Consider the following 27,864-nt stretch of genomic DNA (forward strand, 5'->3'; position numbering starts at 1 on the left):
CTGTCATTTTTCACGAAACACTTTTCCGCAGCATAGCGGGAGTTCTTGACGCTTATGTATAGCGCGCGCCCTTGCTAAGGTCGCAATGCGTGACCTTCATTTCAATACAACGAAATGTTCAATACAATGAAAGAAATGGCACTTCCTGCGAGATTCATTATATCGAGGTTCGACTGTATAGTAAAAAAAAATGTTGTTCAGTCCAGTTGACCTTGATGCGCGATGCAACGGATGAGCATAGAGTGGGAAGTTCTCCCACAGTGCTCAAGAAACCATTATTTACATTATACACTTTTTTTTATGCAGATACATGGAAGATTGCAATATTCTAAAATATAAAGATTACAAGTTGTACTCAAGTGACAAGTGTTTGCTCAACCCAATAGTGAATGCTTGCATTCCTGCTACACAAACATCGTGTAAAATTCACATTATCAACTCACATGCAGAAAAAGTACATTAGCACACATCGAAACTCAATACGGTAACTAACTGCACCAATGCATCTTGCCAAGAGTGCTCTTGGCAGTGTTAAAGACGAAAACTACGTGCTTCGACTACAGGACAGGCGTGCAAGCAAACTTACTGGTGTCCACGGTTACGTTGTAGCTACAAAGTGTCCCAATAGGGTCAAGATGCAGATCGTAGCGCCCAGCATCCCTCTCCGTCAACGCCATCACCACGAGGCCATGGTCCTGACTGTGCACGTACTTGTCCCGTTTCGGCATGACGACACGCCGACCTTTCTCCCTGCTGTAGTGAATCCATTGCAGTGTCTGTGGTGGTAGACGGTTTGAAGGAAGGAAGCTGGCGCCTCCTGGTGGTTCCAGGAGATCTGGATGATGTGCTTGGCAAGACAGGTGAATACTCTCACCCCAGTAGGCATGAATTTGCTTCCGACGAATGCCTGCACAATTACCAGTTTGTTTTGTTGCAAACCTTTACGGGTGGGTGGGTGGGTGGGTGATCACGTGATACAGCAATGCAGTGGAGAGCTTTTTTGTAGGCAATTTCTAGGCAAAGCATACATCATTGCTTCTTCTGTGAATAACATATATAGTCCATTTAGAATTTACAGATAATGAGCTAAGAACTAGAAATACACTGCGCCTGAAGTTTAAGGGTTTAACCCGTTTCTTCCCCGAATTTGTACCCTGAATTGAAGGTTGCCTCTTTCGGGTGGAACCAGATTTTTACTCGGCAAATTGTCCTCCCTGAAACGTCTTTAGGAATGCATAATAACTTGTTTGGCAGCAAATGCAATTGCATCACTGTTTGCATCACCATTTGTACCAAACTAGTACAGTTCATTTGAGTAATAGAGCCAGATATTGCCCCCAATTCAGCATATTGGAAGCTTTTCCACCGCGGAGCATTCAGTTTTGGTCATGCACAAATAAGTAGAGCTGAGCGCGGGTGCGGGTATACCCGCGGGTAGCCGCAGTTACCCGCACATCGTCACGATTTGCGAGTAGGCATTCGCGATCGCTGCGGGTAGCGGGTAAAATGCGGGTATACCCGCATTACCCGCACTCCATGGCCCACTAAGTGATCCCTCTCTGTCACACGCGAGCTCAGCAGTGACCTATGTCGCTGGCCTTATAAATCCATGTGCCAGACTGCAACAGGCAAGTGCTGGCGGGCGAGTTTGATTATTAATGCAGACATATATGGCTCTTTGTTGAATTGCAGTTTTATTGGCATACGATTGAAGCCGTCCGAGACACGTAGCCAACACTCAGAATTTCCATTGTTTTAAAATAGAAACAGCGGTAAAGTGGACGAGGGGACGAGTGGACGTTCAATAACGAACAGAAGGAACGCATCCACTGATTTGGGGTAAGGCTGGTGTATTGTGCCCGCATCGTCATCTTCATCACCCAGAGGGTGAACAAGAAAACTGGGGTTCGAGCTGGAGGTCGAGCGCGTGCACAGTCAAACTCCTTTATAGCGATCACCTTTTTAACGAAAATACCACTACAGCAAATTTTTTTGCGGTCCCGCTGGAGCCCTATATAGGTCCAATAATGGACATCCTTTTTAACGAAAATACCTTTACTGCAAATTTTTTTTGCTGTCCCGTGAGTTTTGTTGTAAAGGAGTTTGACTGTATACCGCTCACATCCCCCTGCGGGTCCCAATGCGGGTATGCGGGTATACAGACAGCACTGCGGGTGCCGGGTGCGGGTCGCCAAGATTAAATTCTTCCTGGTGCGGATGCGGGTGCGGGTCACACACGCGCGGGTACTGTGCGGGTCCAAGTTTGCTTACCCGCACTCACCTCTACAAATAAGCTCCGACTTCCCGCACGCGCACGCTGCTCTTCTACGCATGTGTCATGTCAGGAATGGTTAACGGCCTTCATGTCGTGAAAGCAACGTGAAATATCTGGGGCAGTAGTATATTTTTCCGCCACATTTTTGCCACTCGGGACATGGTAAATCTCAAAAACGATGCAGGTTTGAAGGGAGATGAATACAAATAATCGAGCACATCTTCCGAGGAACGGTCCTTATTATTGGACACAGAAATGTATTGGTCCTACCATGGGGCGTTTGACGGTGCCAACAGTTTTGTCCAAAAAATTTTAAAGTTCTAATTTTTGGAGTCTGAATTATCGGTCAGCGACAGTACATCTACCTTATCTGTTTATGTCAGTCACAAAATTTAGTGGGAGCCGCTCAATAGTATCTGCTATGTCAGCTCTGCTTGTTATCAATTTATGGCAGCTTGCACTTGAGCACATATATGTGCACATTGTTGTGTTTAGCATCATGCCGTTTTGGAGATTTAGCAAAGCACTGACAAAATTTTTTGGTACTATTTAGGTGGCACATTTGCAAGGCCTTCTGACCATACGAATTTACAAGGAGTAGTCCATGCGCACGGTATAGCTCTGCACGGGCCGCATTATTATGCCCAAGCTCGGCCCGATCTCGGCCTTCTTTCGATTTACCCGCCCGGGCACGGCCTGACACACCCATACCAGGACATGAACCAAGCCCAAAGAATTTCTTGGTTTCCCAGCCTGACAAAGTGTAGCAGGCTGTAAGAGTTGACCGTGGCTAACTGACAGTGGGGTAAGAGAGGCACGAGCCCGACCTAGGCGGGCCCATAATGTCAAACCGGAGCCCAGCTCTAGCCCACAAAAAAGAAAGCTTTACCTGGGCCTACGGGTAAGCTCGAGCCCGCGTAATGCTCTAGGGCAGGACCTAGCACGTTGTCCCGCGAGCGCACATACTTTGTGAAATTACAAATGGGCGCTTTCGGAAAGGATGTCTGTTCTCATGACGAGGCAGACAGTAGAGAGATCGCCCCCTCTGCCGACGGGCCCCTGTGCGGTCTCATGAATCGCCCCCGCCCCTTACGTCGGCCCTGATGTACATCAATGTCAACAGTAACTTTCATTACAGCGCTGATGTAGGAAATACACAAACAAACATGTCCGTAAGTAAACAAATAAAGCGCTCATGTATTTAATGCTGCACCTGCAAAGTCACATGTAAGACATGTTACTCACTCTTTTCACATATTCCAGGTGTACTGTTTGTCACATCCTGCAAGTACCTGAGAAAAAGGAAATTCGTACGAACGTAAGAGCCCCGGCAACGCTATATAAGCAGGGTTTTAAAAAAAATAGCAATGTACACACAAGAAAAACGTGACATGCAACATGGTCATTCAGCTTACCCATTGACATAGGGCTTGCACTCATGGTGCTCCTGGTCCCAGCCGCAGTAAGGATCACGAATGCAGCGCACGCAGCTTAAGTGCCGCCCTCTGCACATGTGTAAGGAGAACTGACGTACTGCGTCGTCCGATCCGACGTACAGCGACTTGTGCTGCAGGAAACGAAATAATTACGACGCATTAAAAGTGACTTCAAGGTGATGAAGAGCTGGGCAAATGATGAGCAGCGGAGTAACTTGCTGTGCTCAATAAAAACAACTTGTATCGAGGGACATTGGTAGATGCTATCATGATGTTCGTTCAGCACAGAGTGTTCTCCCTATAGCGCAGTGCATAACTTAATTAAGCAAGGTAACTTACCACAAAATATCTGTTCACAATGACCCACTTCTAAGATTATGCAGAATGCTCAGGTGTGCGCCTGACACACTGTTCACATACTTTGTGATGCATGCATTTGTGACTTGTACGAAAAACGTAGAAACTGTGCTTGGTATGCAGAAATCAAATAATCCGCAATGTGCTATGCTTTATGGAGTAATCAAACAGTTCCACATTGTGCCAAAGTTTTTGTCATCTGAGTATAACTTCGCTGGTGAGCATTTTTCAGGATTTTTCCAAATAATGCTGAGAGCATGAAGTTCTAAACATGAAAAGCATACGCAACTGTTTTGTATTCAAATTTATATGAATGCTTCATACGTTCAAAAACCTGCGAAGCAACTTTTCTCTACAGCGTCAAAAACATACCACGCTAGAGATATCCATGGTGCGAATGGGTTCCCCAGGACTTCCCTCAAAGACGTCTACCAAATTGGAGAAGGCTTCTCCAGACCTGTCTTTCCACTCCACCAATTTATACACGAGGCCGTCACCTAGACACCGAAACACAGAGAGCATATTTTTTACGGAAATGTGCACAAAAAAAATTCAACCACAATCAATCATAAATAAATCAATAAAAATCACTAAAAATCAATTAATAATCAGATTCAAACACTCAGTCAAACTTGCAACCTACGTGTCCCAGTGTAGTAGACCACGTAATCTACGCCGTCCACCTCGACCCTGTGCACAGCCAGAGAGAGGAAGACGACGTTCTCTCGATAGAACACTGGCCCCGCAGCCTTGGGTCCCCTGGACTGAGGCACCGCCGAGTCCATCAACGTGTGGGTGCGGAGGAAGTTGAGCACAGCATCCGGGAGAGTCTTGGTGCTGTTTACGCAGAGCCCCGGCCTGGGCTCCGGCACTTGGCTGGTCAAAACGGGCAGCCACGCAGAGGACGACGTCTTCTGTTCCTTGAATTTTCCGGCAAACACCCCCTGAATGTCGCTCAAGAGGAACGAGCAGACGGCAGATCCATAGGGACCTCCGTGACTGTGCGGAGGTTTTCAATGGGTTACAATAAGTGAACAGAGAGACCAGTTGTACACATCAGATGAGACGAGGAACTCACAGTGATGTTGTAAACACGGCGTAGATATGATTATCGTCGTCCGGAAACTTGTAAACGCTTTCTGCAATCAGAGAGGTCGTTATGTGCATATATGATAGTTATCCTTCATAGTTAGAGCCCGAAGTTTTCAGGAAATATTTTTTTCCAAATTTGGAAGGTAAAAATCGGGGGAATAAAAATGTGCCCTAAATTTGTGTGAATTCGGGTCGAAAAGCTTCCAATATGTTAAATTTAGGGAGAAATCTGACTCTATTACTCTAACAAACTGCGCTGGTTTGTTACAAACAGTAATTTGTGTTCCCTAGTATAAAAGCTATTGTGCATTGCTACAGACAATTCAGTGAGGGCAATTTGCTGGGTAAAAATCGGGTTTCACCCTAAAGAGGCAACCTTTAATTCGGGGTGCAAATTCGGGAAATAATCGGGTTAAACCCTAACACTTCAGGCTCTATATAGTGCCCCTTGTTCTATCACTTTCCAGTTGAACAGTTGCATAGTAGCAAAAGGTGCATTGATGGAAAACATTAGAAAAGAGTCACAACAACAAGTACAAAGCTTCAGCAAGGTTTTAATGGGCATAATGATAGCTTTGCCATTTCTGGACCCTCCCCGTTCATTATGTCACAATAAAGTTGTTGTTCATTGCCATTTCTGTGAATGCAATATTGAAATCCAATAGAAAACCACATTGGCAATTCCAAATTGCAAAACACTCGTTTTCCAGAGTTCCCACCACATGCACACAGTGACATTTTGCACTGTTGCTGATCTCCGTGCTAATGCAAAAGGTGAAAAGGTCATCATCTTCTCGTGTTTGAGGCCACGTGAGAAGACAGACAAACACTACGAAGTGGACAGGACTGAGTCTGCCCTCTCTACTTCACAGTGTTTGTCAACTTGTCGTGCCCAGGTGCGTACTGCTACAGGTAGAAATTAAGGTTTTCAGGAAGAGTTATCACACCGTATCAATTATGTGTTCTGTGTTGATATGCATGTGCTCAAATGAATACGATAAATGTCAGAATTATAACGAAGGCAATTTGTAATTCTAACTCAAATTTTGGCAACTCATAAATTGCATTTGCATAAGAAGGTTGACAAGACCCATGGATGGTTTCAAGTTCCAAGAACGAGTGAACAACTATGTGGTCACTAATCATGAATAAGCCACTTACGAATTTCGTTGAAGTAGAACGGATATTCTCCGGGTATGGAACAGTTGAGCCTTGCCTTGAGGAATGTTGCCCAATTGTGGGTAAGGATATTCTTGCCACCGGTGTCTTTCTGCATATTCAACGGTCAATACGCACGTATGTTACAGCAAGACGAATGCAACATCTTGTCACACGAGACTTCAACTGCAGGGTTATTACCATCCTCTATTGTATAGAACACCGCAGTGGTCCTACTTACCTTACACACTCTAGCAACTCTGGAGTAGATGACTTTTCCGCAGTTGATGTACTCGACTGCACTCTCACGGAAGAAATAATACACGTGGTCACCAATGTCGAAGGATCCGACAAAGTTGGGCTCTAAAGCATCGAAGAAAGTGTGTCAGAAGTAAATCATCTCTGAAAACTGTTAAAAAAAGACGGTGGAGCACGTACTGTCCAGCCACATGGAGTCGTATTTCAGAGTTCGCATGAAAAGCTCCTCCTGTTCGTGTGTGGTCCTGTTGAAGAGTGCAGAGCGGAAGATGACTGTGTCGGCCTTGGTGAACTCTGCGACTGTACCGCTGTAGAGGCCGGGCAAGTCACCAGGGTTGCCCTTTTCTATGATGAACAAAATGTGGGTTTTAGAGAGCATTCAACGGACATGTATTTACCCACATAATCTGCACACTTTTTCTCCCAAAAGTAGTCTGAAAAGTTCGAGGTGCGCAAATTGCATTGCAAATTATTCGTTACGACAATCAACGATGCAAAATTTTAGTATGCCGATCACAGAGGCTCTTGGTAGAGCCGATATTGACGTTATCATTGCACTGCACAAGCACAGAAGAAGTACCCAAAATACAGCGCAACCACCGACGGTCGGAAGGCAAAATGCCGGCCCAGTACCGCTCATATGCCGGTGAAATACGTCGAAACACTGCTGGAAAACGCCGCTAGCAAGGTTCTCAAACTATGCTACGTTTCCATGCTATGTTCACCAACTTTGTCATGTCGTGCTGTGACATTTGTATAACAGCATGTTTGTCCGGTGTTTCTTTCCGCATCTTGCAGTTCGAGTGACAGTACCGTCCATCGCGTCAGCGAACCACAACCCGAAACTGTGCGCAAACCAAACAAAAGCTCCGCAATAACTATGGCCGCACTGACGGCATTGGGAAAAGGGTTCACTGCGGTCGCTGAGACACCAATGTCAGATATCAGCGCCCAAAAACACGGGTGCGCAAATTACACGTTTTTTGTTTTTTTTTGTCATTTTGAGTGCTAATCTAGGGGTGCACAAATTATGCGATGGCGCAAATTACAGGGTGTTTCAAAAAACGTGTCATTCGGACTTTATAAAAAAACGGGGCGACGGAAAAATATGGGGTAAACGGCATCTGTGTGGCAACTGAATTTGCCACGTTGCAAAAATATTTTCATTTGATCTTAATTAAAAGAAATTGAATTTCTCTAACTGAACTCCAGAATTTCCCAAGTCAACCTAACGTTCTTTTTACAGAATTAGAGAGCCCGTGGCGAACTTAGTCAGATCCACCAAGAAATCCGCCCAATATTGCAAATGGAACTGCCCAAGAAAAGTCCCCAAATTGAGGCTTCAAAGTTTCGGGTGTTCAACAGCGCACCAAACCAGTCCGAAAGATGCGCGGAGAGGAGGACATGCTCCTTCCCCCATGAAGCTAGAACAATTTATCGCCGGACCGGTGTGCAGCACGAGACACGCCGATAACAAGGCGGGTGACATTCCACCATACGTTGATAAGCGGCAAAAAAAGAAAAAAGAAATGATTCCGCCTCTTTTTTTCTCTTTTTCGACCTTCTGTCTTTCATGGGGGCAGGAGCATGTCCTCCTCTCCACGCACCTTTGCGACTGATTTGGTGCGCCGTTGAATAATATGTATGTGCGTAAATACAGTAACACCCGAACATGTAGAATGGCACAAGTTTACTGTAATATGCCGATACGGTCAATACGCACAATGTCACTATGATAATGACACCCACTACCCCACCCACCCCTGCTCTTGCAATTCCGGATAAAGCACTGTTTGTCAATCCCCTTTAGATACTAGTACAAAATCTGCCTGTTTGCAGTAGCTAAATTGACCAAGTTTTTAAACAGGTGAAAGTTTTAGGTTGTAGAAGATTTTAAAGTCAAAACGGGACACACTGCCCCCAACAAGGAAACCACAGTGACCACTCTACCTAGCCACACCACTCTAGCAAGGGCACACAACACCCCAAACGCACGAGAAACAGAAAATGTGGGGATTGGGCTGCCTCGGATCTGTCATAATGGCTTCAAGCATAACGCAGTACGGCAGCAAGAATGTACTATAATACTACATTCTGGAAATAGGTACAAATGCTGGTGCATGTGGACTATTACTGTCTGTACCGACTGTCAATCTCATGCTTTTGAAGTTGGGTAAGGTTGACACGTACCAACCCATATCGCAGTTGAATTGTCATCTGGATCAAAGGGGCATTTTCCAATGCCTCGTCCAATGTCACGTAATGTCAGGTGCTCTTTTGGTACCTCCGTCAAATTGTTGCTCTGCATGATAACACAGGGATGTTTAGTAACATTGCTAGCGTTCACCAAAAATGCGCAGATCTTAATACGAGTGCTGAAGGGACAATTTTACGGAAAAAGTAAGTCTTCTCCAGCAAATGCAAACACACAATATAAATAAAAAAACGCACAAAAACACAGAACATTGAGGGCTCACATAAATTTCCAAATCCCTCGGATTCTGAGCGTTGGTTCCGCAGATGTAGAGTTTGCTTCCGTCACCTATGGGCTGGATCACCTTGATGTGATTTCTGCATTCATAGTCCTAGAAACAGACATTGAAAATTCAATTTTCCCAGCAGGAAAGGAACTGCCTTATCCTAGAGCTACAAGCACCTCCAATAAATCCTGTTTGCAAACCCCTCGACGCCAACCTGCTCTTCCAGGTAAACAAACGCCCAAGAAATATGCGAACAGAAATGGTAAGTGCCACGTGGCAAATCCTTTTAGCAGTCGCACAAGAATGAACTTCCACGAATTGCCTGGTACAGCTGTTCAATGGGATTTGCGGAAACGATATTACGATGGTTCTTGGTTCATAAAGCTCTATTAGTAGCATGTCTGTGGCAACGTTTCACTTTTGCAGCGCTGCACTTGTGCTGCGCCTTGTCGTCGTCTGCTTGTAAACGAAAGTACCGTATGACACTTGTATAACGCCCTGCGCAGCATGCTCATAAACACTGACATCATGCTGACATGCGGGGGGGGGGGGGGATGTATCACCCGGTACACGTAGCTCAAACTAACGAACGAAGACCGCGCGGTTCGTCTGTTCGTCAGTGAGCACGCGCAGTTCATCTGTCGCAATGGGTGTCGCCTATGCAATCCACCATCAGGAGCCGCGCGCGAGGGATAACGCTAGTTCGTACTGCCGGGCGCGTGCTCCCGCAGCGGGAATGGGGAACGGAGAACGGCAAGGGTGTCCACACCGAGGTTACAGCAATTGCACCGAGGTTCGCCGTACTCACGAGATGTAGCGACGGGGACGAGAGAAGAGAGACTTGCGCGGCGCGCTGGCGAGCTAGCGCTACGAAGCGATCCGCCACCGACGCTCGCCGTCTTCCTCGGTTTGATTAGTTGATCGCTTGATGGTTGACCGCGCGATTGGTTGGTTCGCCGTCGTCACTCACGCGAGGAGCGACTGCTTAGACGGCGCAGGAAACGCGGCCTCCGGTGACCACTATGCGACCTTTCTGCCGTTACGGGCGCCGTTGCGGAAGTTCGCCCGGTCTGCTTAAATGCCAGAATTGAACGAACGAAATCGAACGAACCTATTGCTAAGTAATTGTTTTTGTGTTCTAGTGCAAACCGCACCATTACGCTAACCTAATGTATCATCCACTCCATTACGGTACATATAGTCTCCTATTTTTCGTGCACCGCGGTTCTCACTGGCGTAATCAGAGGGGGGGGGGGGGTTCTGGGTATTCAAACCCCCCCCCAAATAGTACCTTTGGTAGTGCGTTTGGGAGAGGGAAACGAGAGAGTGTGCATTACGAGTGGAGGTTCGAAAATATTGACTGACATATTCCACTCGGAAAAGACATCGCGATATATGAAATTCCAATATAAAATTCCGAATTCGATTCCGAATTCGAATCGACTATATAGGATTATTTGCTTCGGTATTTAAAAAAAAAACAAAAAAAAGAAAACAAGATATTCGCGAAGCTCTAGTATTATTTCGCCACTGAATACATCGAGACGACCCTTACCTCTCTTTTGCCCTTGTAAACGCACGAGACCACGACGTTCGGGTTGGCCGTAAGCGTTCGGTCCTGAAAACGAGATAAGCAGTATTAGTGAATGGCACTTGAAAAGAGAGAAAACACCAGCGGTAGGGGATAATCTGGGGGGGGGGGGGGGTTCATTGATTCATCTAGCTCTACGTTAATAGACGATTTTAAAAAGATGGACGCGGCGCAAAGCAGCATGGGAACTTTGAGGGACACCGCTCTGTCGTCTGCTTCGGTTATGGTTTACCCCGGCTGAGGCTGCTGCTGCGCACACCGGGAATGTTGTTGTTGTTCTTCTTCTACCTCCGCCTCTGGTCGTCTAGTAATGCTCGAAGGCGCTCGAAGTTCCCATGAGCCCTTGCGTGCCACAGGTGGCGCTCGCGATCCCAATGAAGGCCTCTGAGGGATCTCAGGCGGTTGCTATTTTGTGGTCTATTTTTGAAGCGTGATGTGGGCAAGCTAACGCTTGTCCCATCCAACAGTTGGCGATACAAGGTCTATTGGCACCAAATGCGGGGCCCGTAAGATAGCACAAAAAAGGCTGCATTCACAGCTCTGATTACGAAGGCTTCGTTGCGAGAAGGATGCGCACTTTAACGCTGGGAGGACGCATCGTGTCTACACGCGCGTATTTTTCGCCGGGCGAAACATCTGCCGGTGCAATACTCTGCAGCATGGCTACCTCCCCCCTATTTTGTATTCTGGCACAGTACATAAGTATTTGTGATGGAAACCACGAGCGTGGCGTTTAGGACATTTCACAGATTTCGCAAAATCGACGACGACGACGACTAGGAGAGCCGGGAAGCTGCTCTGGGCGTTTATGTTTATTGGCTCGGAGGCGCTCGGACGCGTAGCGAATACACGGCTCCGAGCGCCTCCGAGCGAACGAGAGAATAAACAACGTAAACGCCCTCTGTGACAGGCGTCGTCGCTGCGCTTGCCCGCGCCGATGACACCTTGCAGCAAAGCTCGGATGAAAGTAGTATTTCAGTAGTAGCTGCTCTCTTCAGTTCTTGCAGGACGTGCGCCCAATACTGTGAACAGATCAAGTCACGCAGACCTTGCAAGTGCTGTAAACGTATTTTTATTCGTGATGTATTAATTTTCGCGAATCACGCATTCAGTCATTTGCGCAATTATTCGCGAGTACTTAATTTCGCGATTCCAAGGCTGCTTCCTTTCGCGGGATAAACGTCAAGCTGCGTTCGCGTGTACAATTTTTCGCGATTTTTTAGCGGTCGCGAAATTCGCGAAAATTAATACATCGTCAATAAAAATACAGTCAAACTCCTTTACAACGAAACTAAGGGGACAGCAAAAAAATTCGCGGTAAAGGTATTTTCGTTAAAAAGGATGCCCATTATTGGACCTATAGGGCTCCAGCGGGACCGCAAATTTGCTGTAGTGGTATTTTCGTTAAAAAGGTGTTCGCTATAAAGGAGTTTGACTGTACGTTTACAGTGCCTCTTGCGGTGTAAAGAGGAACCAACGAGGGAGAAAAAAAATAAACAAAGCAGGAATTAAGCGCGAGAAAGAACTAATGAAAAGCACGAAATATCTTAGCCCGCCAATTCCAACCAATCAGCTCCAGGATTGCTGTAGAGTAAGGACATATAATATAAGAATAGCTTTAAAAAAACGAGAGAGAAAGAAAGAAAGAAAGAAAAGCGTCCTTGAAATTCAAACTCGTTGGAGCATAATAAGCACGGCGAGTTCGTTTTCAATTCCGTCTGCTACTGCCAATTTCTTGTTTTCGCCCTCCCACTTTCTTCTTTGTTGCTCATTTCCGTTCCATCCGTTTTCCGATATTGCGAAACAATGTTGGAAATTGTACCTCTTCCCAACATTCCTTTCTCGTTCGTGATCAACTTCTCTTTTAAGCGAAAGAAGGGTTAAAAAGGCAGCTCCAAACGACTTGTACCGGTCGCTATTATTGCGTCGGGTCAGAAAAGCAGAATCCTGATGGAGCTGTCTCCGATTTCTTGAAAGATTACTTGGACAGCTGTGTATGGGCGTCTACGTAGCAGTCAGTATCATTTGCAACGAGAAGGTGGCCGTCTTTTTTCTTCTTCTTTTTTTTTTTTTTTTTTTTCTTCGGCTACTATAGTACTATGCGGCGGAAAATGCGATTCGGATAATAGATGCTCGAGAAATGTGAATCGAATGGTTCGTGCCGGGTTTTCTTTTTTTTTTTCCGCTCCCGTAACGAGCTGAGGAATCTGAAATCGCGTTATTCCAGGTGCGCTCGATCGGAATTTCCAATGTCGCTCTTCGGCGCGAGATGAAAATTCTAGAAGTTCGGCTTAAAATCGGCGAAAAAAATAAATAAACAAAGGGGCAGCGGGTACTGAGGAGATTGGGTGAGGTAGAAGTCCGTGAACAACCGTGTATGTTGATAAACGGCGATAAATGTTACATCTCGGTATAGTTGGAGCAGCCAAGAGATAGACGGGTTGCGGGAAGGATTGCTCGAAATGGCGATCCGTGGTGCAACTTATGAACCGAGTCGCTCCACCACAGCTTCATTGTTTTTCTATTGTTTTTTTTGTGTGTGTTAGCGCCGCGAAGCAGCTGTCGCTATAAGCGGCGTACAGGTGTGGACAGATGGAGAGAGGACTGGGGGTGTTAGTATACGTCTTGGGCCGACTTCAGGGGCAAGTGTGCCGACATTGGTCTTCACTGTTCGCACGGCCCAGCCTCGCTGCGATGTTCGCCGAACTTGCGATCATCACGAATCGCGCAAATTCGGTGAATTAACTGCAGCCATTTTTCTTTTCTTCTTTTTTTTTTTCAAACACGCGAAAAAGAAAGCGCAGTTTTATCACCTCCCTACAGCCACGCACATTTCCGAAAGAACAACAAACAACGGCAAAATCGAAATTCACCTCCTACAATGCAGTATGCGGACGATTGGAATACTCCCCCGAAACCAATTTTAGAAGGAAATCCCACCCTTTTAAACTCCGCATAAGCACTCGCCCTCCTCAGAATCAGACGTTTTCATCACGGCGGCTTAGAGAGTATGGACTGGATGCGGCACATAACTGTGCGACTCGACCGGAACCCCTTCTTCGCCCTCGCTGCCCGTCTATTGGCCGACAGACATCACGTGACCCTCCGCTTCCCCTCGAACGTCATTCGTCCGCAAAAGAGCGCGATAGGGAGGGAAGTTCAATCAAAAGAGGTTCTCAGACTTTAGTGCGGATTATATTCGGTCGGCGAGGGCTTAGGAGCCGCGCTATAATCTTTAATCCCTACATGCCCCGCATCTTTTAATCCATTTCCGATGATGTGCGCATGCGCTGTGAGAAGGTACAATCGAGAATTTGCAGACAAAGTGCACGCGCACCGGGGTTTTCATTGGGGGTATGCATGTGCTGCAGCCTCGTGTTTACGATCAGTGCGATCAATGGGGATCATGACTCTGGCAATGTCGTTACAGAGGAGGCTGAGTTTGACAAATTAGCTCGCGCGCGGGTTGATTTCGAGATATACGCACAGGCATTCGTCGAGACGATTTGGGAACGCTGCTGTCTGAGTGTGTGGTGCATTCGTAATGGCTGGTAACATTTGTGCAGAACTGTGTCCAGACAAGGTAGCTTAAGATACGCTGCACGTTAAAGAACCCACAGTTGTCTCTCGGCGTAAAGCCGCGAATTATGATTACATAAAAGTGCCGCATCATTCGCGTGCGCGCACGCGCACACGCACACAGAGAGGCAGACAGATATTCATGCAACATGGAAACTTACACGACAAACTACATTTTGAACCACCCTAACCCACCATTATCTTGAACGCGGCGGACAAGATGAAGACACGCTACACATTGCTACTCGGAACAACCTTTCCACCATGAAAAAAAAGGGGGGGAAATAAGAATCCACACCCCAAAAGCCAACCGTTCTCACAAGAAATGCACGACGTTCAAACTCATTAGCATATGTTAATGACTGGGGCGGGGCCACTACTGTACTACTCAACCGCAGGTGCGCTTGTGCTGACCAAACTATGTAAAGAAAATGCAATTCTTCCGCAGGATAAAAGAGGGGGCAAAAAGACAAAGCTGATTTAATTATAAGGCGCTTCTGGGAGCATAACTTCAATTTTCGGGGTCAAGCGGAGCATTCTGGGTAAAATGTCGGGAGAAACGTTTTTCAAGACAAATTGCACAGAACGAAACAAAGGAAGCCGACGCCTTAGGCTTAAGGAGTCGCTATAACCCTCGTTATAAAAGGCGCTTTTCTCTCTCTTTTTTTTTTTTTTTTTTTCAATCTCTCGCCCTCTCTCTGGCGGCACTAATAAGACGGCATGATTCCCGAAGGTCAGTTTCATTAGTTAGTAGCGTCGTTTCTGCTGCAAAGCCTCGAGTCGAAGAGCCCGTTTGTTATTACATGACGCGAGCTAAAAGCTTGGTGCTTATTAAACTGCGTAAGGCACGCTATTTTTGGGGATCTTTGGAGAGGATACCAACGATACGGTCAGCGCGCATAGCAATAATACGGAGGAAACGGCGCTGAGGTAGGCTCCTGTAGAGCGTGCTTTCACTGCACAACGAGGGTGTAATGCGCGCGAGGGAACGAAGCATCGACGAGAGGTGGAACACAAGTGAGAGCAGTAAGGTGTGGGAACATGCGTCCTGGGGTCTGGGCTTCCGATTAAACTGTGCAGATATTTGTCCGATAGGACCCAATCAGCACAGCCGGCTATGAGATTCGAACCCGCTTCCTACCAGTTTTTAACAGGAACTTGGAGCACGCCGATGTTGTGATTGACGTCAACACTGTGCACAACAGTTCGATCCCATCTCATAAATTTCGATCAACAAGAAGTTTATATTAGTACAATTTTACTGATAAGTATCACTTTCGGTAGATGGCGGGCCGAATTTCCCTATATCTAAGTAGTACACGAGGTACTTGATAATTAGCGCGCGGATTTTCATGTAAATCTCTCTCTCTCTCTCTCTCTACGTATCTATCTATCTATCTATCTCTTTCTTTCTTTCTTTCTCTCTCTCTCTCTCTGGTTTCCTATCTATGGTTTCGTATCTCTCTCTCCCTCTCTATGGTTTCGTATCTGGACAATGAACGAACGTTTTAGGTCGACTTCTCCCCTTCTTTACCATTACGAAGACGGGCGTCGTTCGCATTTTAATTCCCACTGTGGTGTAGTGCTGAAAGCACGATTTTTATGTATGTTGCGCAATACTTCTTTGTTGTTTGCTCCCGAACGAAGGCGACATTATTTTACCGTATGATCCTTAACAAAATGTTTGTTTTTTTAATATGTAATCAATGCGTTGCTTTCATACCAAGAACAATGAAAAATACTGCATATGTTCAAGGGCTTTACTGTATATCTTCAATATTTCTAGTGCATAGTTGCTTGCATATTTCGGGAGCATTTAGTGCATATTTATCCGCGCTATATCGATAATAAACTGTCTTTGCTCGATGTAACGATGTGTGTAGGTGTGTGTGTGCTGGTCCGTGCGTCTTCCAGTGACAGCAATATCGATGATGATGATGATGATGATGATGATGGTAGTGGTGGTGATGATGATTGGGGTGTTCCATCGTCACGGGCGCTGCTCTACCCCATCGTCCACTGTAATTTGTTCATATTTATCCGTTTTACCCCTGCACCAACCAATAACCAATGGCAGGAAGCTTTTGGGGTGGACAGTGAAGTATGGCCAGTGAGGCCACACTTACACTACTGTCCCGCCGTCGCGTAGGCCTCCCGTCACTGTTGCCAACATACAGTACGGCTGCTAGGTGTTTCGAACTTTCATTGCACTTTAACGATTGTCGTGCGTTTCATATTTGCCGAACGGTCTTCGAAGGATCGCTTCGCATGACTGGGTGCGCGTGCAGCGCAGATTGAGAGGCTACACCTGTAGCCTGTCAAGAAGCTGTGTCGAGCTCCCTGATGGCTACAATGCCGGCATTCCACGCCGAAACCAGGACGTGACCCGGGTTCGAATCCGGGCGCCGGCTGGTGCAATTCCCTGTGAAGTCGGCCCCGGACGCACGATCCCCCCACCCCTCTCCCCCGACAGTCGTGAGTACGTTGCCCGCCTGAACGTGACCGACTACGGCAAGAAGTTCCATTACCACCACTACACTCTAAAAACAGAACTTCACCGCATAGCATACTGTGCTCCAACCATTGCCAAGAATGATAGGGTTATCGCTTCTGATTCGAAGAGAAGGGGGGGGGGGGGGCGTACGCCTTTTTGTGACAATTTTCATATATCCAAATTGCCACAAAAAAGCGTACGCCCCTCTCTCTCCTCGAATCAAAAGCGATAACTCTATCATTCGCGGCAATGGTTGGAGCACAGCATGCTATGCGGTGAAGCTCTGTTTTTAGAGTATACTATGTAGTGGTAACATATGCTGCCAGAGGTGTGTCTTGCCGATAACTCGACGTGAAAAAGAGAGAGAGAGAGAGAGAACGAGGATAAAGTACCACGGCGCTGAGATACGATGACCTGAGTACTCAAACCCGAACTTCAGCTCAACTACGCCAGATGAACCGAATCAAAACTCTACTGAATTCTCAATATTAAAAAAAAAAACACGTGTTAGATTGAGAGAGAAAAGAATTGTCTCGCGATCCTATCCGACATTTTATTACGGTATCCGAATGCGTTTGTCTGCATACCAAAGTACAGAGCTTCGTATTACTTCGTGGAATGAGATCACAGCAAAGTGATTACAGTGCAAAGGGGGACAAGGACTCGTCGCGAGCACGTTGACCGTTACCCCTTAACCGTTTTCCCGCTCCCTAAACCCGCGACTCATTGGATAACCAACGGACTAAGTCCCAATCTCTCCGGACTCGACCCCCGTAATGAACATGACGGATAAAGGAACTCATAAAGAATACACGATGCACAAGGAGAGGGCTGAGAAAAGCTGCTCGGACAATCGATGTTGTCTCACCGCACAGGAAACGGAACGAAATCAATCGATACTGCCACCTCTGGGGTCCAACCGCTTGTTATCTGCTGAAAAAAAAAATCTCTTCGTGTCCTTTTCTTCTTCTTCTTTTTCTTTTTTTTTTTTTCGTCTCGCACTTTTTCTTTTTCTTCTATTTTTACGTCCTAGAGCGTCATTGCAGGCTTCGCGTTCATGTATCTAGGCCGATAATTCGAGCTTCAAAATATGTTACCGCACAGTCCAGTGAAACGGGGAACAGGACCAGGGACTCATGGCTTCCCAGTGAATATAGTATATGAAGAGTCAGGATACAGTTTTCTTTCGTGTTAGCGCCGCGAAGCAACCGTGGCTATGAGCGACGTACAGACGTGGACAGATGGAGAGAGGACATCAGGAAGGAGCGGGTGACAGGGGGGTTAGTATGCGTCCTGGGGCCGACTTCAGGGGGAACTGTGCCGACATTCGTCTCGAAAGTCTTCGGAAAACCCCGGGAAAACCTCAGAGAGCACAGCCGGTGACAGGATTCGAACCCGTGTCTCCTATCCCAGTCTCGGCGTGGAAAGCGATCGTCCTAACCACTGTGCCATGGTAACGGACGGTAACGACGATGAAGCGATTAAGCCCCTGGTCAGGATGCAAGTAAAACAATATACGAAACAAATAAATAAATAGAATATATGTCTCGCCCTAGTATGCGATCCATGCAGTCAATGAAACAATAGTGAAGTTTTAGTAGATCGTATACGCTATCGCCTTTGCCTACGATCTAATAACTCTCTCTAACGTGACAACGATGCAAAGCAGAACCATAAGCTCTTATATTTAGTATACTCACGATAAATCGTGACGATAAATATGCAGCGGTATATTATGAGTTTAACGCATTCAAAAACTTGATGTGTTCTAAGACAAGCCTGCTTCCTTAATTACACGTCACAGACGCGCGTGAAGCTTTTGGGATACCATTGGGACAGTTGGTGGAAGGTTTATCTCTCTGCGTACAGTACACATGCACGAGTGCCTACTTTGTAGAGCGCAAGGAATGGCAGCGAAAATGAAAGATAGTTTTGATACTGAATAAACTTCGTATTTTTAACGCACCATATTTCTATACGCATAAAGGCGCGTTCACCCAAAATTCGAGTAAAAAAACGTTAATTAAATCGTTGTTAATCCACTAGCATAAATATAAAAGCAAACACATAGAGGTGGTGGACACAGCCATCATGCACGTTTGATAACCAAATTTCCGTAAAATATTGGTATACAACAACAAGTACGCCAGCTATAATTAACGCTCGAAGACTCGCTCGCTCGCTTTTGACCACGTGTGGGTTTCTTAGTCAGATCTAGATGATAAGCATTGCTCCGCTTTTATCCATTATCACCGAACTCCTCATGTAAATATCTCATTGTCACACTTGTACATAGCTTTTAACTGCCATGCTCGCTTGCTATCGTCATCCCCCTCTCTCTTATCCTGGTCAATCAATCATCGCTCATCGCTCATACCTGTAGATAGGTTTTAACTACCACACTCTCTCTCACATCATCTTTCCCATAATCGTCTCCGACACAGTCAGCATAGTTTTGGCGCTCTATGGCCTTTGTTGCCTTTGTGCCATTAAACACATAATCAATCAATCAATCAATCAGACTCGTGCGATGGTGACACCGCGCGGGCTAAGAACACGCCATTGCCCCACCACCCAAAAGCTCTAAAACCGCCTTTGCACTGCATCTACACCAGCAGAGAGTTGCTGTGGTTCAGCGCAAAAACGTCTTCGAAAAAGTGACAGTTTAACCGACGTTCAAACTGGAAAAAAAAAATGTCTTAGAGCAGGAGCGGAGGCTGTCCCATCTCGAAAAACCAGGAAAAGTACAAGCACGGCGGTACAAGCCATGAGGGGAGGAAAGACAGTTTATTCCCTTCTAAACGTCTAGAAAATGGGACAAGGCGCAGGACTGACTGGCAGGGAATGTCTGGCAAGGAATTTTACAATCCAAACAAACTCGGCTAAAGTCTACGGTATCCAAGTCCAATCATCTCGACCGTAGCGCCACAGCCGGGAAGGAAACGCTCTTTTTTTTATTTTTTTATTTCTCTCTTCTGCGCGAGCGCTGTTTCGTATTAAGGCGTACCTGCTTCAATTTCTGCTTCCATTTTCCCCCACTGCGGAACAAAGTACACGGAGCGGTCGCAGGGAAAAAGCACGGAGAGAATTGGAAAAGCGTGCAGGGAATTGGGCGGGGAATACACGTGGACGAACGAGCCTAGCACTGGTTCAAGAGTGTATTCTGACGAAATCGGCCGCTAGGTGGTGAATCGTCATAGCTATGTGCAACGACGTCGCATGTGTCGTTAAGCGGTGTATGGGTAAGCTACCTGTGGAGGTTGGTTGACCCAGCTATACCCCTGCAAGAAAAACGGAGGATCGCGAAACTTGGAAACCACACTCTTAAAAATGAACTTCACCGCATAGCACGCTCCTAGCCAACCATAATCTCGAATGATATCGTTATCTGCCCTGATTTGTTGAAAACGGTAGGCATATGCCTTTTTTGTGACAATTATGAACAGCATAAGTGTCACAAAAAAGGCGTACGCCTCCCGTTTTCAACAGATCAGGGCAGATAACGATATCATTCGAGATTATGGTTGGCTAGGAGCGTGCTATGCGGTGAAGTTAATTTTTAAGAGTGCAGCTGCATGGCCCATACATTCGCTCGTCCGTCGTCACTGAGGCAAATAGACAAATGGGGCGAGTTCGAGCCGCCATGTTGTTTCCGTTGACCTCCAGCCCCACCTTTAGTTTGGCAATAGAGATAGATGAAGATGAAGTTCGGCAGTGGAAGAAGACAATACTTCGAAGAGCGCTCCATGGATGGCGCTGGAGGACAAATGGAAACAAGATGGCGCTCTTCTGCCTCAGTGTCGATACTCTGAAGCGTAGCTTACTTAGTGACTCTAGGTGGTGGTACGCGGGTTCGAATCCCAACACCGGTTATGCTGTCTCAGGTTTTCCCTGGGTCTTCTGGCAGGCTCTCAAGATGGATGTCTGCGCAGCGTTGCCCCCGAAGTCGGCCCAGGACACATACTAACCCCTCTGTCCCCCACTCGTTTCTGCGGTCCTCTCTCCAACAGTCCATGTCTGCACGCCGCTCAGAGCCACAGGTGTGTCGCGGTGCTAACGCGCGCAAAAAAAAAAGCATTTTCTCATACGCACTACGCTGGCAGGCGATGAAATGAGTGGAGCGAGGGTTGTAAAACACGTGAGGCCTTTTAACAATGGGCGCCGATTGTCTCCAGCTTCAAGGTTGCTAACAAGCCTTCCTGCAGTCGCTGCTGTTCAAAAAAAGAAAAAAGAATGGGACGCGAACCTTTGTAGCGCGAGCCCATTTAAAAATCGACTTTTTCCTTCATTAAGGCGATAGTGACGCCTGACTGATGAAGGAGACGAGCCAGTGGAAACCCATTAATCCACCAAGGTCATTAATCAGAGACGGCACTATCATTTAGAAATTTAGACCTCGTTAATCGAGATCCTTCCAAAGTATCCTGGAAGTCTCACGCAGTTTAGCGGTAGAGTAGGGGATATTTTCGTATACCTACAGGGCCGGTGCATTCCTCGCAGCGGTCATTTAATATTAAATATTCGCTCTCTGTCTTCTGTTTCACTAGACTTAGTTAAACTTTCATGTGCAAATCCCTTTATCATGCTCGGAATGCTAAGTGAGTCTATCCGAGGAATTACTGCGCAAAACTGGGAGCAAAACGCAGCACTGAAACAGAAACTCGGCGCGTTTCGCCCCGCCATACTTGTGACGTCAGTAGGGTACCGATGGCGACGAAGTAGCGTGTGTGCCCTTCCATGAGGGGCGCTTGAAAACACGATGCGTTAGGCTGCCCGACTACTAGCGCCCTCTGCCTGTCTGCGTGCGTGTAGAGGGAGCTAGTATTCAGTCACCCTATACGATGCGTACCTTCGTGGCCCCATGTGCACTAGTTTAATGCAAAACAAGATACAACGTGGAATAAATTTTAAGATAATCTGGTAGCTGTGAAAAAAAAAAAAAATATATATATATATATACATATAATCAGCGGAAAAAAAGCCATTAAAGAGACAAGTAAATGACACGACGTGTTTGAATCACGTTTTCACGTTACAAAATTTTGAAGATGTGTTTGAAATTATAAATTTCAAACACGTCTAGTGTCATTTACTTGTCTCTTTAATGGCTTTCTCCCGCAGATTATAATTCACTGGCTTGCACTGTGGCATTGAGGAGTGCTCAGTCACCCTCCCAGGTGTATATCGCTCGCTGAGGGACCCCTGGTTTGCCAATACCGAACGATGCGCAGCTACCCAGAGATGACGAGCCGCAAACACGGCGAAACACGTGTCCTCTTGTGCTGTCGCATCGTTCCATGAGTATATATATATATATATATATATATAAAATGTCTGTTTCAAGGCCGTTTATGGCACCCACTTCGTACGCAAACTGTGCATTTTCCGGCCAGTGAAAAATTGTCCTGTATTACACCGCCCATGCACGAGGATAGCTGTATGAGTCGAGCCAAATATACACCAGCAAACAAAGCTGCATATGGTGCGCCGTATGCTGAGACTCACCACTCTGACGGACCTCATGAACATATATAGTTGTCTGGCCGCGTTTAAGCCACGGATTATTATCTTTCAAGTTTCACGCATATCACCTGCCTGCGCAGGAAAAAAAAAAAAGAAGAAAAAAAGAAATCTTCCTCTTTCCTTCCCAAGCGAAAACGTTATCTCAAAATCCCTTCATATCTGCCGCTCGCCGATCCCACTTGTCAGCGGACAAACTTAATCCCTCCTTTCCATCCGCTCGAGCGATCGCAGCGCCAATCACGCACCCGCACGTGACATTCTTTCGAACTGCTATGTAATGATATTGAAACGACACTGGGAACTCAGAACCCAGGAAAGCGTGATGCGCCGGCGATAATCGCCAGTTTATTAATCTTTTCCGACGTGCTCGGGATTACACGAGCACAAAAGAGAGGGAACTGATATATATTTCTCGCCAATCGCGCCTGTGGATAGGATAATTAGCGTAAAAGGTACGACGAGGGAACCATATCATCCTCACGCTTGTGTTCTTTTTTTTTTTTTCCTTCTTTTTTCATATTCTTTCTATTTTTGGTTATACGTGCTATATGCTGATCGTGTTAGTGGTGCTGGTTGCGTTCGGTCGACGGGACTTTGTGGGTGTAACTTTCGGCGCAGATTAATGGCCCCTCGTTAGCGGCCATGTTGAAGTTGGCGGGTTAGGTTTGTAATCCCCTCACGTTATCGGGTTCCTTTATAGGTGTTAGTATGTACATTCAGTGCTTCTATGGTGGGTTTTGAATGTGCGTTAATGTGAAGCATAAAAGTTGCCACTTATGGGTTAACCACCTTACCCAACCCACGTTCTTTTTTCTTTTTCTTTTTTTCGTTCTGATGTCAGAAGATTTCTTTGTGGTATCTGAACAACGCAAAAATAAGGATAAAAGTAGTGAATTTAGGATAATATCCGGTAATATTGAGAGGAATTCGCCTATACGTCGACCAGCCGTCAGTTTATGGTGATGATAATATCGGCTTTATACAATGTGAGGCAATTATCATCACGCCGGACGCAGTAGTGCTCGGCCCTGTCGATTCATTGTGATCATCCTTCAGAAAAGTCTAAGCACACGGCTTCGTATACTCAGCGTGCCTCAAGGAAGAGGACGTGTGGTGACGTGTGGTGAGCGGTGGACCTCGGAGGAATTCGAACTCGGAGCCACTGTCATCAGCTATGTGCCACCCGCATTTTTGTTCTCGAGTTGTTCCGTGACCAAAATTATGCGAAACTGCGCGACATATATGTTAGCTTATCGCTAGTTCTCATTATTGTACCGAGCTCGCGGATGTATACAAGTTTCCATTTGGAACTCAATTACGAGCACACGATCAACAGTGGTCCGAACGATTTTACGCACTAATATTTTTATATGTATTGCAAGTACGTTAACATGTAATTTGAAATGAAATATATTTCATTGCTGCTGAATGCTGGTTATACCGACCAGAAAAGAAGAAAGAAACAAAAAAGGATTTTTTTTTTTTTTTTTTTTTTTCACGATGACCTCGTGCTCCCTGCGTCACATTCCGACTTTCAATATTCCCAACCACTTGTGATATCCACCGTCGGACGCGCTTGGTCCGTTTGTCACGTGATCAGGTTACTATCATTCGCACTATTTTTACGCATCAATCAGGAACGATCCCACCCAAACACCCCCCCGATACGAATCCCTCCTGTGTATAGAGCACACCCCAGCAGACCCGTCCAGGCGTTCACAGCCTGACCTCAGCCCGTACGCGCAGCCAGGCGACTTCAAAAACCCATCTATCTTTCACGCGAAGTTGAACTCAGACGGAAAAATCGCTTCTGCGGGAAATGCCACTTGCAGCGCTCCCAATGCTGGGGGGGGGAAACAGAAAAAGAAGGCGAAAAAAATGTGAAACTAGCGAACACGTGGCTTCATAAATCAAAGCGTAAACAAATCCCTCGATCAAGGAAACGCACAGAAAAGTATCAGAATCCCCGCCCCCCAAAAATAAATCCAATATGGCGACTCCCTCGGCGTGCTCAACGCTTCGTTAAACTCGGAACGACTGAGCTCGCAGAAACGTAAAAACGAGTGCACTTTTCAAGCCGCGTAACATGCCCTGGCGTCAAAACGTTCCAAATATGGCGGCCAGGGAGGAAGCACACGGGAATGACACTTCCGGCTAAGACGTTCTCAGACGCGCACAGACGTGGACAGATGGAGTGAGGAGACAGGAAAGTTAGTGTGCGTCCTGGGCCGACTTCATGGGGGGGAACTGTGCCGACGTTCGTCAGGGAAAGTCCGCCGGAAAAATCCAGATAGCACAGCCAACGCCACCTAGATGCAGAAGGCCTGCTCATTGCCTCCTCCCCCTCCTTCGCTACGTGGACATAGAAAGTCAGAATTCGTCTGCTACAGCGATTCGCCGTGCTGCGAATTCAAGAACTCGCAAAATGATTGCAGCTAACTTGGAACCTGTATACTAGACTCGAATCTGTAGACAAAGTGCAACACGCGCGCATGTTTTAAAGTTTTCCCATTTAGTACACGAGGACGCTCAATCACGACTCGCAGACGACAGTGATTCGTCTCCATGGCTACGACCGCTGAAACGCACGTTCGTGATTGGCTACGGCCATTGAAAACACGATCCCGATTGGCTGACTCTTACTTGTTACGTCACGTCCACGAGTGGGCAGGCTTTCGCTAACTAGATGGTGTTGGCACAGCCCGTGGTGGGATTCATCGCTCAACTAGGCTTTCTTTTTAGAAACTGTGACGTAGAGTGATGCCACCGGACCAATAAGAAACTTCCGAAATGTCAATTCCGGAGAATTTGCGCGGCATCTGCCGCACAAATCTCATCGCGTTCCGTACAAGGAACTGGTCGCAATTCGACCCAATTCCTGAGACTGCCGCAGCCGCGGTTCTGTCGCGAATTCAAACACAAGCAGGGAGGGAAGGAAGAGTAGTGGAACCCGCCAACTTTGACGGAGAAAAGAAACGAAGCACTAAAACAATGACCAAGCAGACGCAACGAAGGATGCGACTCGTTTGTGATTCTAGCGGCGTCTTTGCCTCTTCACTATTACAGTTGTGCGCTGTTCAATCCGAACCGGATCGGCAAACGAACCGACCGATACGAGCCACTGGGCTCCAAAACGAATTATTCTCGGCCCCATGCTGCTTCCTGTCTGAGCCGCTAGGGGGCAAAGCCTTTCTTTGGCACTGTATTTACTCTCGAACGTCGTTAATGTCACCTGCAGAGGAAGCAGAAAAGGGGGACGGAACACGAAGCTTCTGTTGTTGGCAACAGTGCTGTTCACGCTGTTCTCTTCGGGAATGGGTGTTACACAACACGGCGCCATAGAGGTTGTACACCGCGGTAACCGCTCTATTGGACTGTGAACGAGGCTATGGTGACATGCAGGAGCATTGAAAGAATGATAAGGGTGGTCGCTACCTTGAAGATGCGACCGTATTATAGTAGCATATGCATACGGTAACGAGGATAGGAACAGTGTCTACTTGGTCATTTAGTTTCAAGTGTGCTTCAGTTCCCGATAGGCAGTGTCACACTAGTCGGATCAGATTAGCTAAAGGAAAATAATTCAACCGGTTTACTGCGCTTGTCCGATGCTGGAAATGTGAGCAAGAGGAAAGTATGTGCACAGTATGTATTTCGCGCAACACAAATTTAGATCGAGGCTGGGTCTTTTACCATTCTAAATGTAAGACCGTTTCTGCTACCTCTTTCAGTTTACTCCGTAGCAAACGACAGCACACGATGCAGACGATAGTCTGTTTTGCCTGTCGTCTGCAAAAAAAAAAATGCTCCCGTGCCGAAGAGCTGACAAACTCGCATATCTCTGAATATACACGCAACACATCCAGCATGCACAATCCTACGCAACCCCAAAACGAAACGGGCAAATTCGCAGTCACGTTCCTACAGCTACTGCATCACCTCGAGGACGAACGTACAGACAAATAGAAGAAAAGAGGCGGTAATTTACTCCATTCACATTATCCGGAGATATACGAATAACTGAAGTCTACTATACGCGTTCATTCCCTCGATCCCCAAGACGACGACAGATAAAGAGCGACAGGAAACAGATGGGGTCTTTAAGGAACCCCTCCAGGCAATGGCAAAGAAAGGTAGAACGCAGCCTAACGATGACCACCATCCTTTCAGGCAGAGCACCGAAGGAAGCAGAGAAGCCTGAAGCATACAAAAAGGCGCCAACCTAAAGTAATTCAACAAAAGAAGTCCAAGATTTCATTAGCCACTATCAATCACTGAACAAAAAAAAAAAAAAAAAGAACGAAAACGAAGAAGAAGTACGAAACGAAGGGGAAAGGAACGCCAAACCACGATACGAGAATCGAGCGGCTACGCACGTTTGCATTTCCGCGGTCCGCTATTTATTACATAGAACCAAGGTGACACGTGGACACAGCGTAAACGAGTTACAGTAAGTTCGTTCTACCTTCGTCTTTATCGCCTTCGCTTCTCTGCGATGTGATCACGTCCTCTCCGTTTACGAGTCCGTCCGCATGGCCAATCCCAGCCAGCAGACGACACTTTTATTTCTGTCGTCTGCTACGCGACACAAAGCAGTTTCTGCCGAAGACGTCGATTCACCGTTTCGCATCCTCAACAATAAACGTTCATTTATCTCACCGCACGCAGACAAAGCGAATAAAGTGAGGAAAAACTACCGCAAAACTGCTATCGAGGCAGATTGTGAAAGTACAGCGACATTTCATTACTCAAAGGCACGAGCGGCATCGATTCTTCTGCTTTCAAATTGGCGCGCGCCACCTAACGAAGGTTTCGCGAACCCCGGGGAGCAGCTGTCGAGTGAAGCTCCTAAAATTGAGTTTGGCAGTTGGGCATAGCGAACAAGCGGGAAAAGCAATTAACGCTTAGCATAAGAACGGGTTAATCTAGACTGGTACGTACGTTGCACTTGGTTCTGTTGATGCTCGCCAAGTTGAGTCGGAACACCTTATCCCTGTAAATAGAATAAACGGGCATTAGAGAAAGGTACACGTAGAAAGGCAGACAGGCGGCGTAAGAAATCATGCACAAACTATCTCACTAAGTGCGAGCCCGTGCACCACAAGCGGCAAACGCTTTGAACGAAAGGACAAAATAGAGACGGGTATATTTTGTAACAGAGTTTTTTTGTCCTGTATATTACGCTTCACCGCACAGTACACGTGCTCTACACCGAAGTAACACAGATAAGTACTGATGCAAACAAAACATCAAAAATGTACGGAAAATGACAAAGAGCTCGCGATTTTCTCAGGAACCGAGACAAAAATGCCGTCGAATATTTCGCCGTATAAATTTACTATCTATTTTGATGTATATATCAGATGCAGACGAAGTCAAAAATCACCTACTGAATTTCTGTTCCGCAAATACAGCTTCCTCTTCTTTCGTAATACGTTTGCGACACGTCACATATTACTCCCCGAGTACCGGCACCTGTTTCCGTTCATGTGCCCTCTCCCAATTTACCCACAGTCTGATGACACGGTTCTACAGTAGTAGTCATGGTAGCTGAACTCTCAAGGGTGATCAAAAACGAACGAGGGTGTGCTTCAGCCATTCTAGGCTATTTATTTATTTAT

General features: G+C 46.5%; 1 protein-coding gene across 2 annotated transcripts in view; it reads right to left on the reverse strand.

The window, feature by feature from the left end:
- The window catches only part of LOC135389043 (semaphorin-2A-like), a 162,039-nt gene that overhangs the window by 7,628 nt on the left and 126,547 nt on the right, over window positions 1-27,864 (reverse strand). For both annotated transcript variants that reach the window (XM_064618987.1, XM_064618986.1), the window contains 13 exons: window positions 27,185-27,236; window positions 10,612-10,674; window positions 9,054-9,161; window positions 8,767-8,878; window positions 6,757-6,921; window positions 6,560-6,681; window positions 6,322-6,430; window positions 5,147-5,207; window positions 4,712-5,067; window positions 4,441-4,565; window positions 3,691-3,842; window positions 3,521-3,567; window positions 587-907 (listed from right to left, as the gene is read on the reverse strand). In XM_064618987.1, the coding sequence (XP_064475057.1) occupies window positions 587-907; window positions 3,521-3,567; window positions 3,691-3,842; window positions 4,441-4,565; window positions 4,712-5,067; window positions 5,147-5,207; window positions 6,322-6,430; window positions 6,560-6,681; window positions 6,757-6,921; window positions 8,767-8,878; window positions 9,054-9,161; window positions 10,612-10,674; window positions 27,185-27,236 (1,793 nt within the window). The remainder of the gene's footprint in view (window positions 1-586; window positions 908-3,520; window positions 3,568-3,690; window positions 3,843-4,440; window positions 4,566-4,711; window positions 5,068-5,146; window positions 5,208-6,321; window positions 6,431-6,559; window positions 6,682-6,756; window positions 6,922-8,766; window positions 8,879-9,053; window positions 9,162-10,611; window positions 10,675-27,184; window positions 27,237-27,864) is intronic.

This window comes from Ornithodoros turicata, chromosome 3 (genome assembly GCF_037126465.1).
Source record: "Ornithodoros turicata isolate Travis chromosome 3, ASM3712646v1, whole genome shotgun sequence".
Classification (NCBI taxonomy): Eukaryota; Metazoa; Arthropoda; class Arachnida; order Ixodida; family Argasidae; genus Ornithodoros; species Ornithodoros turicata.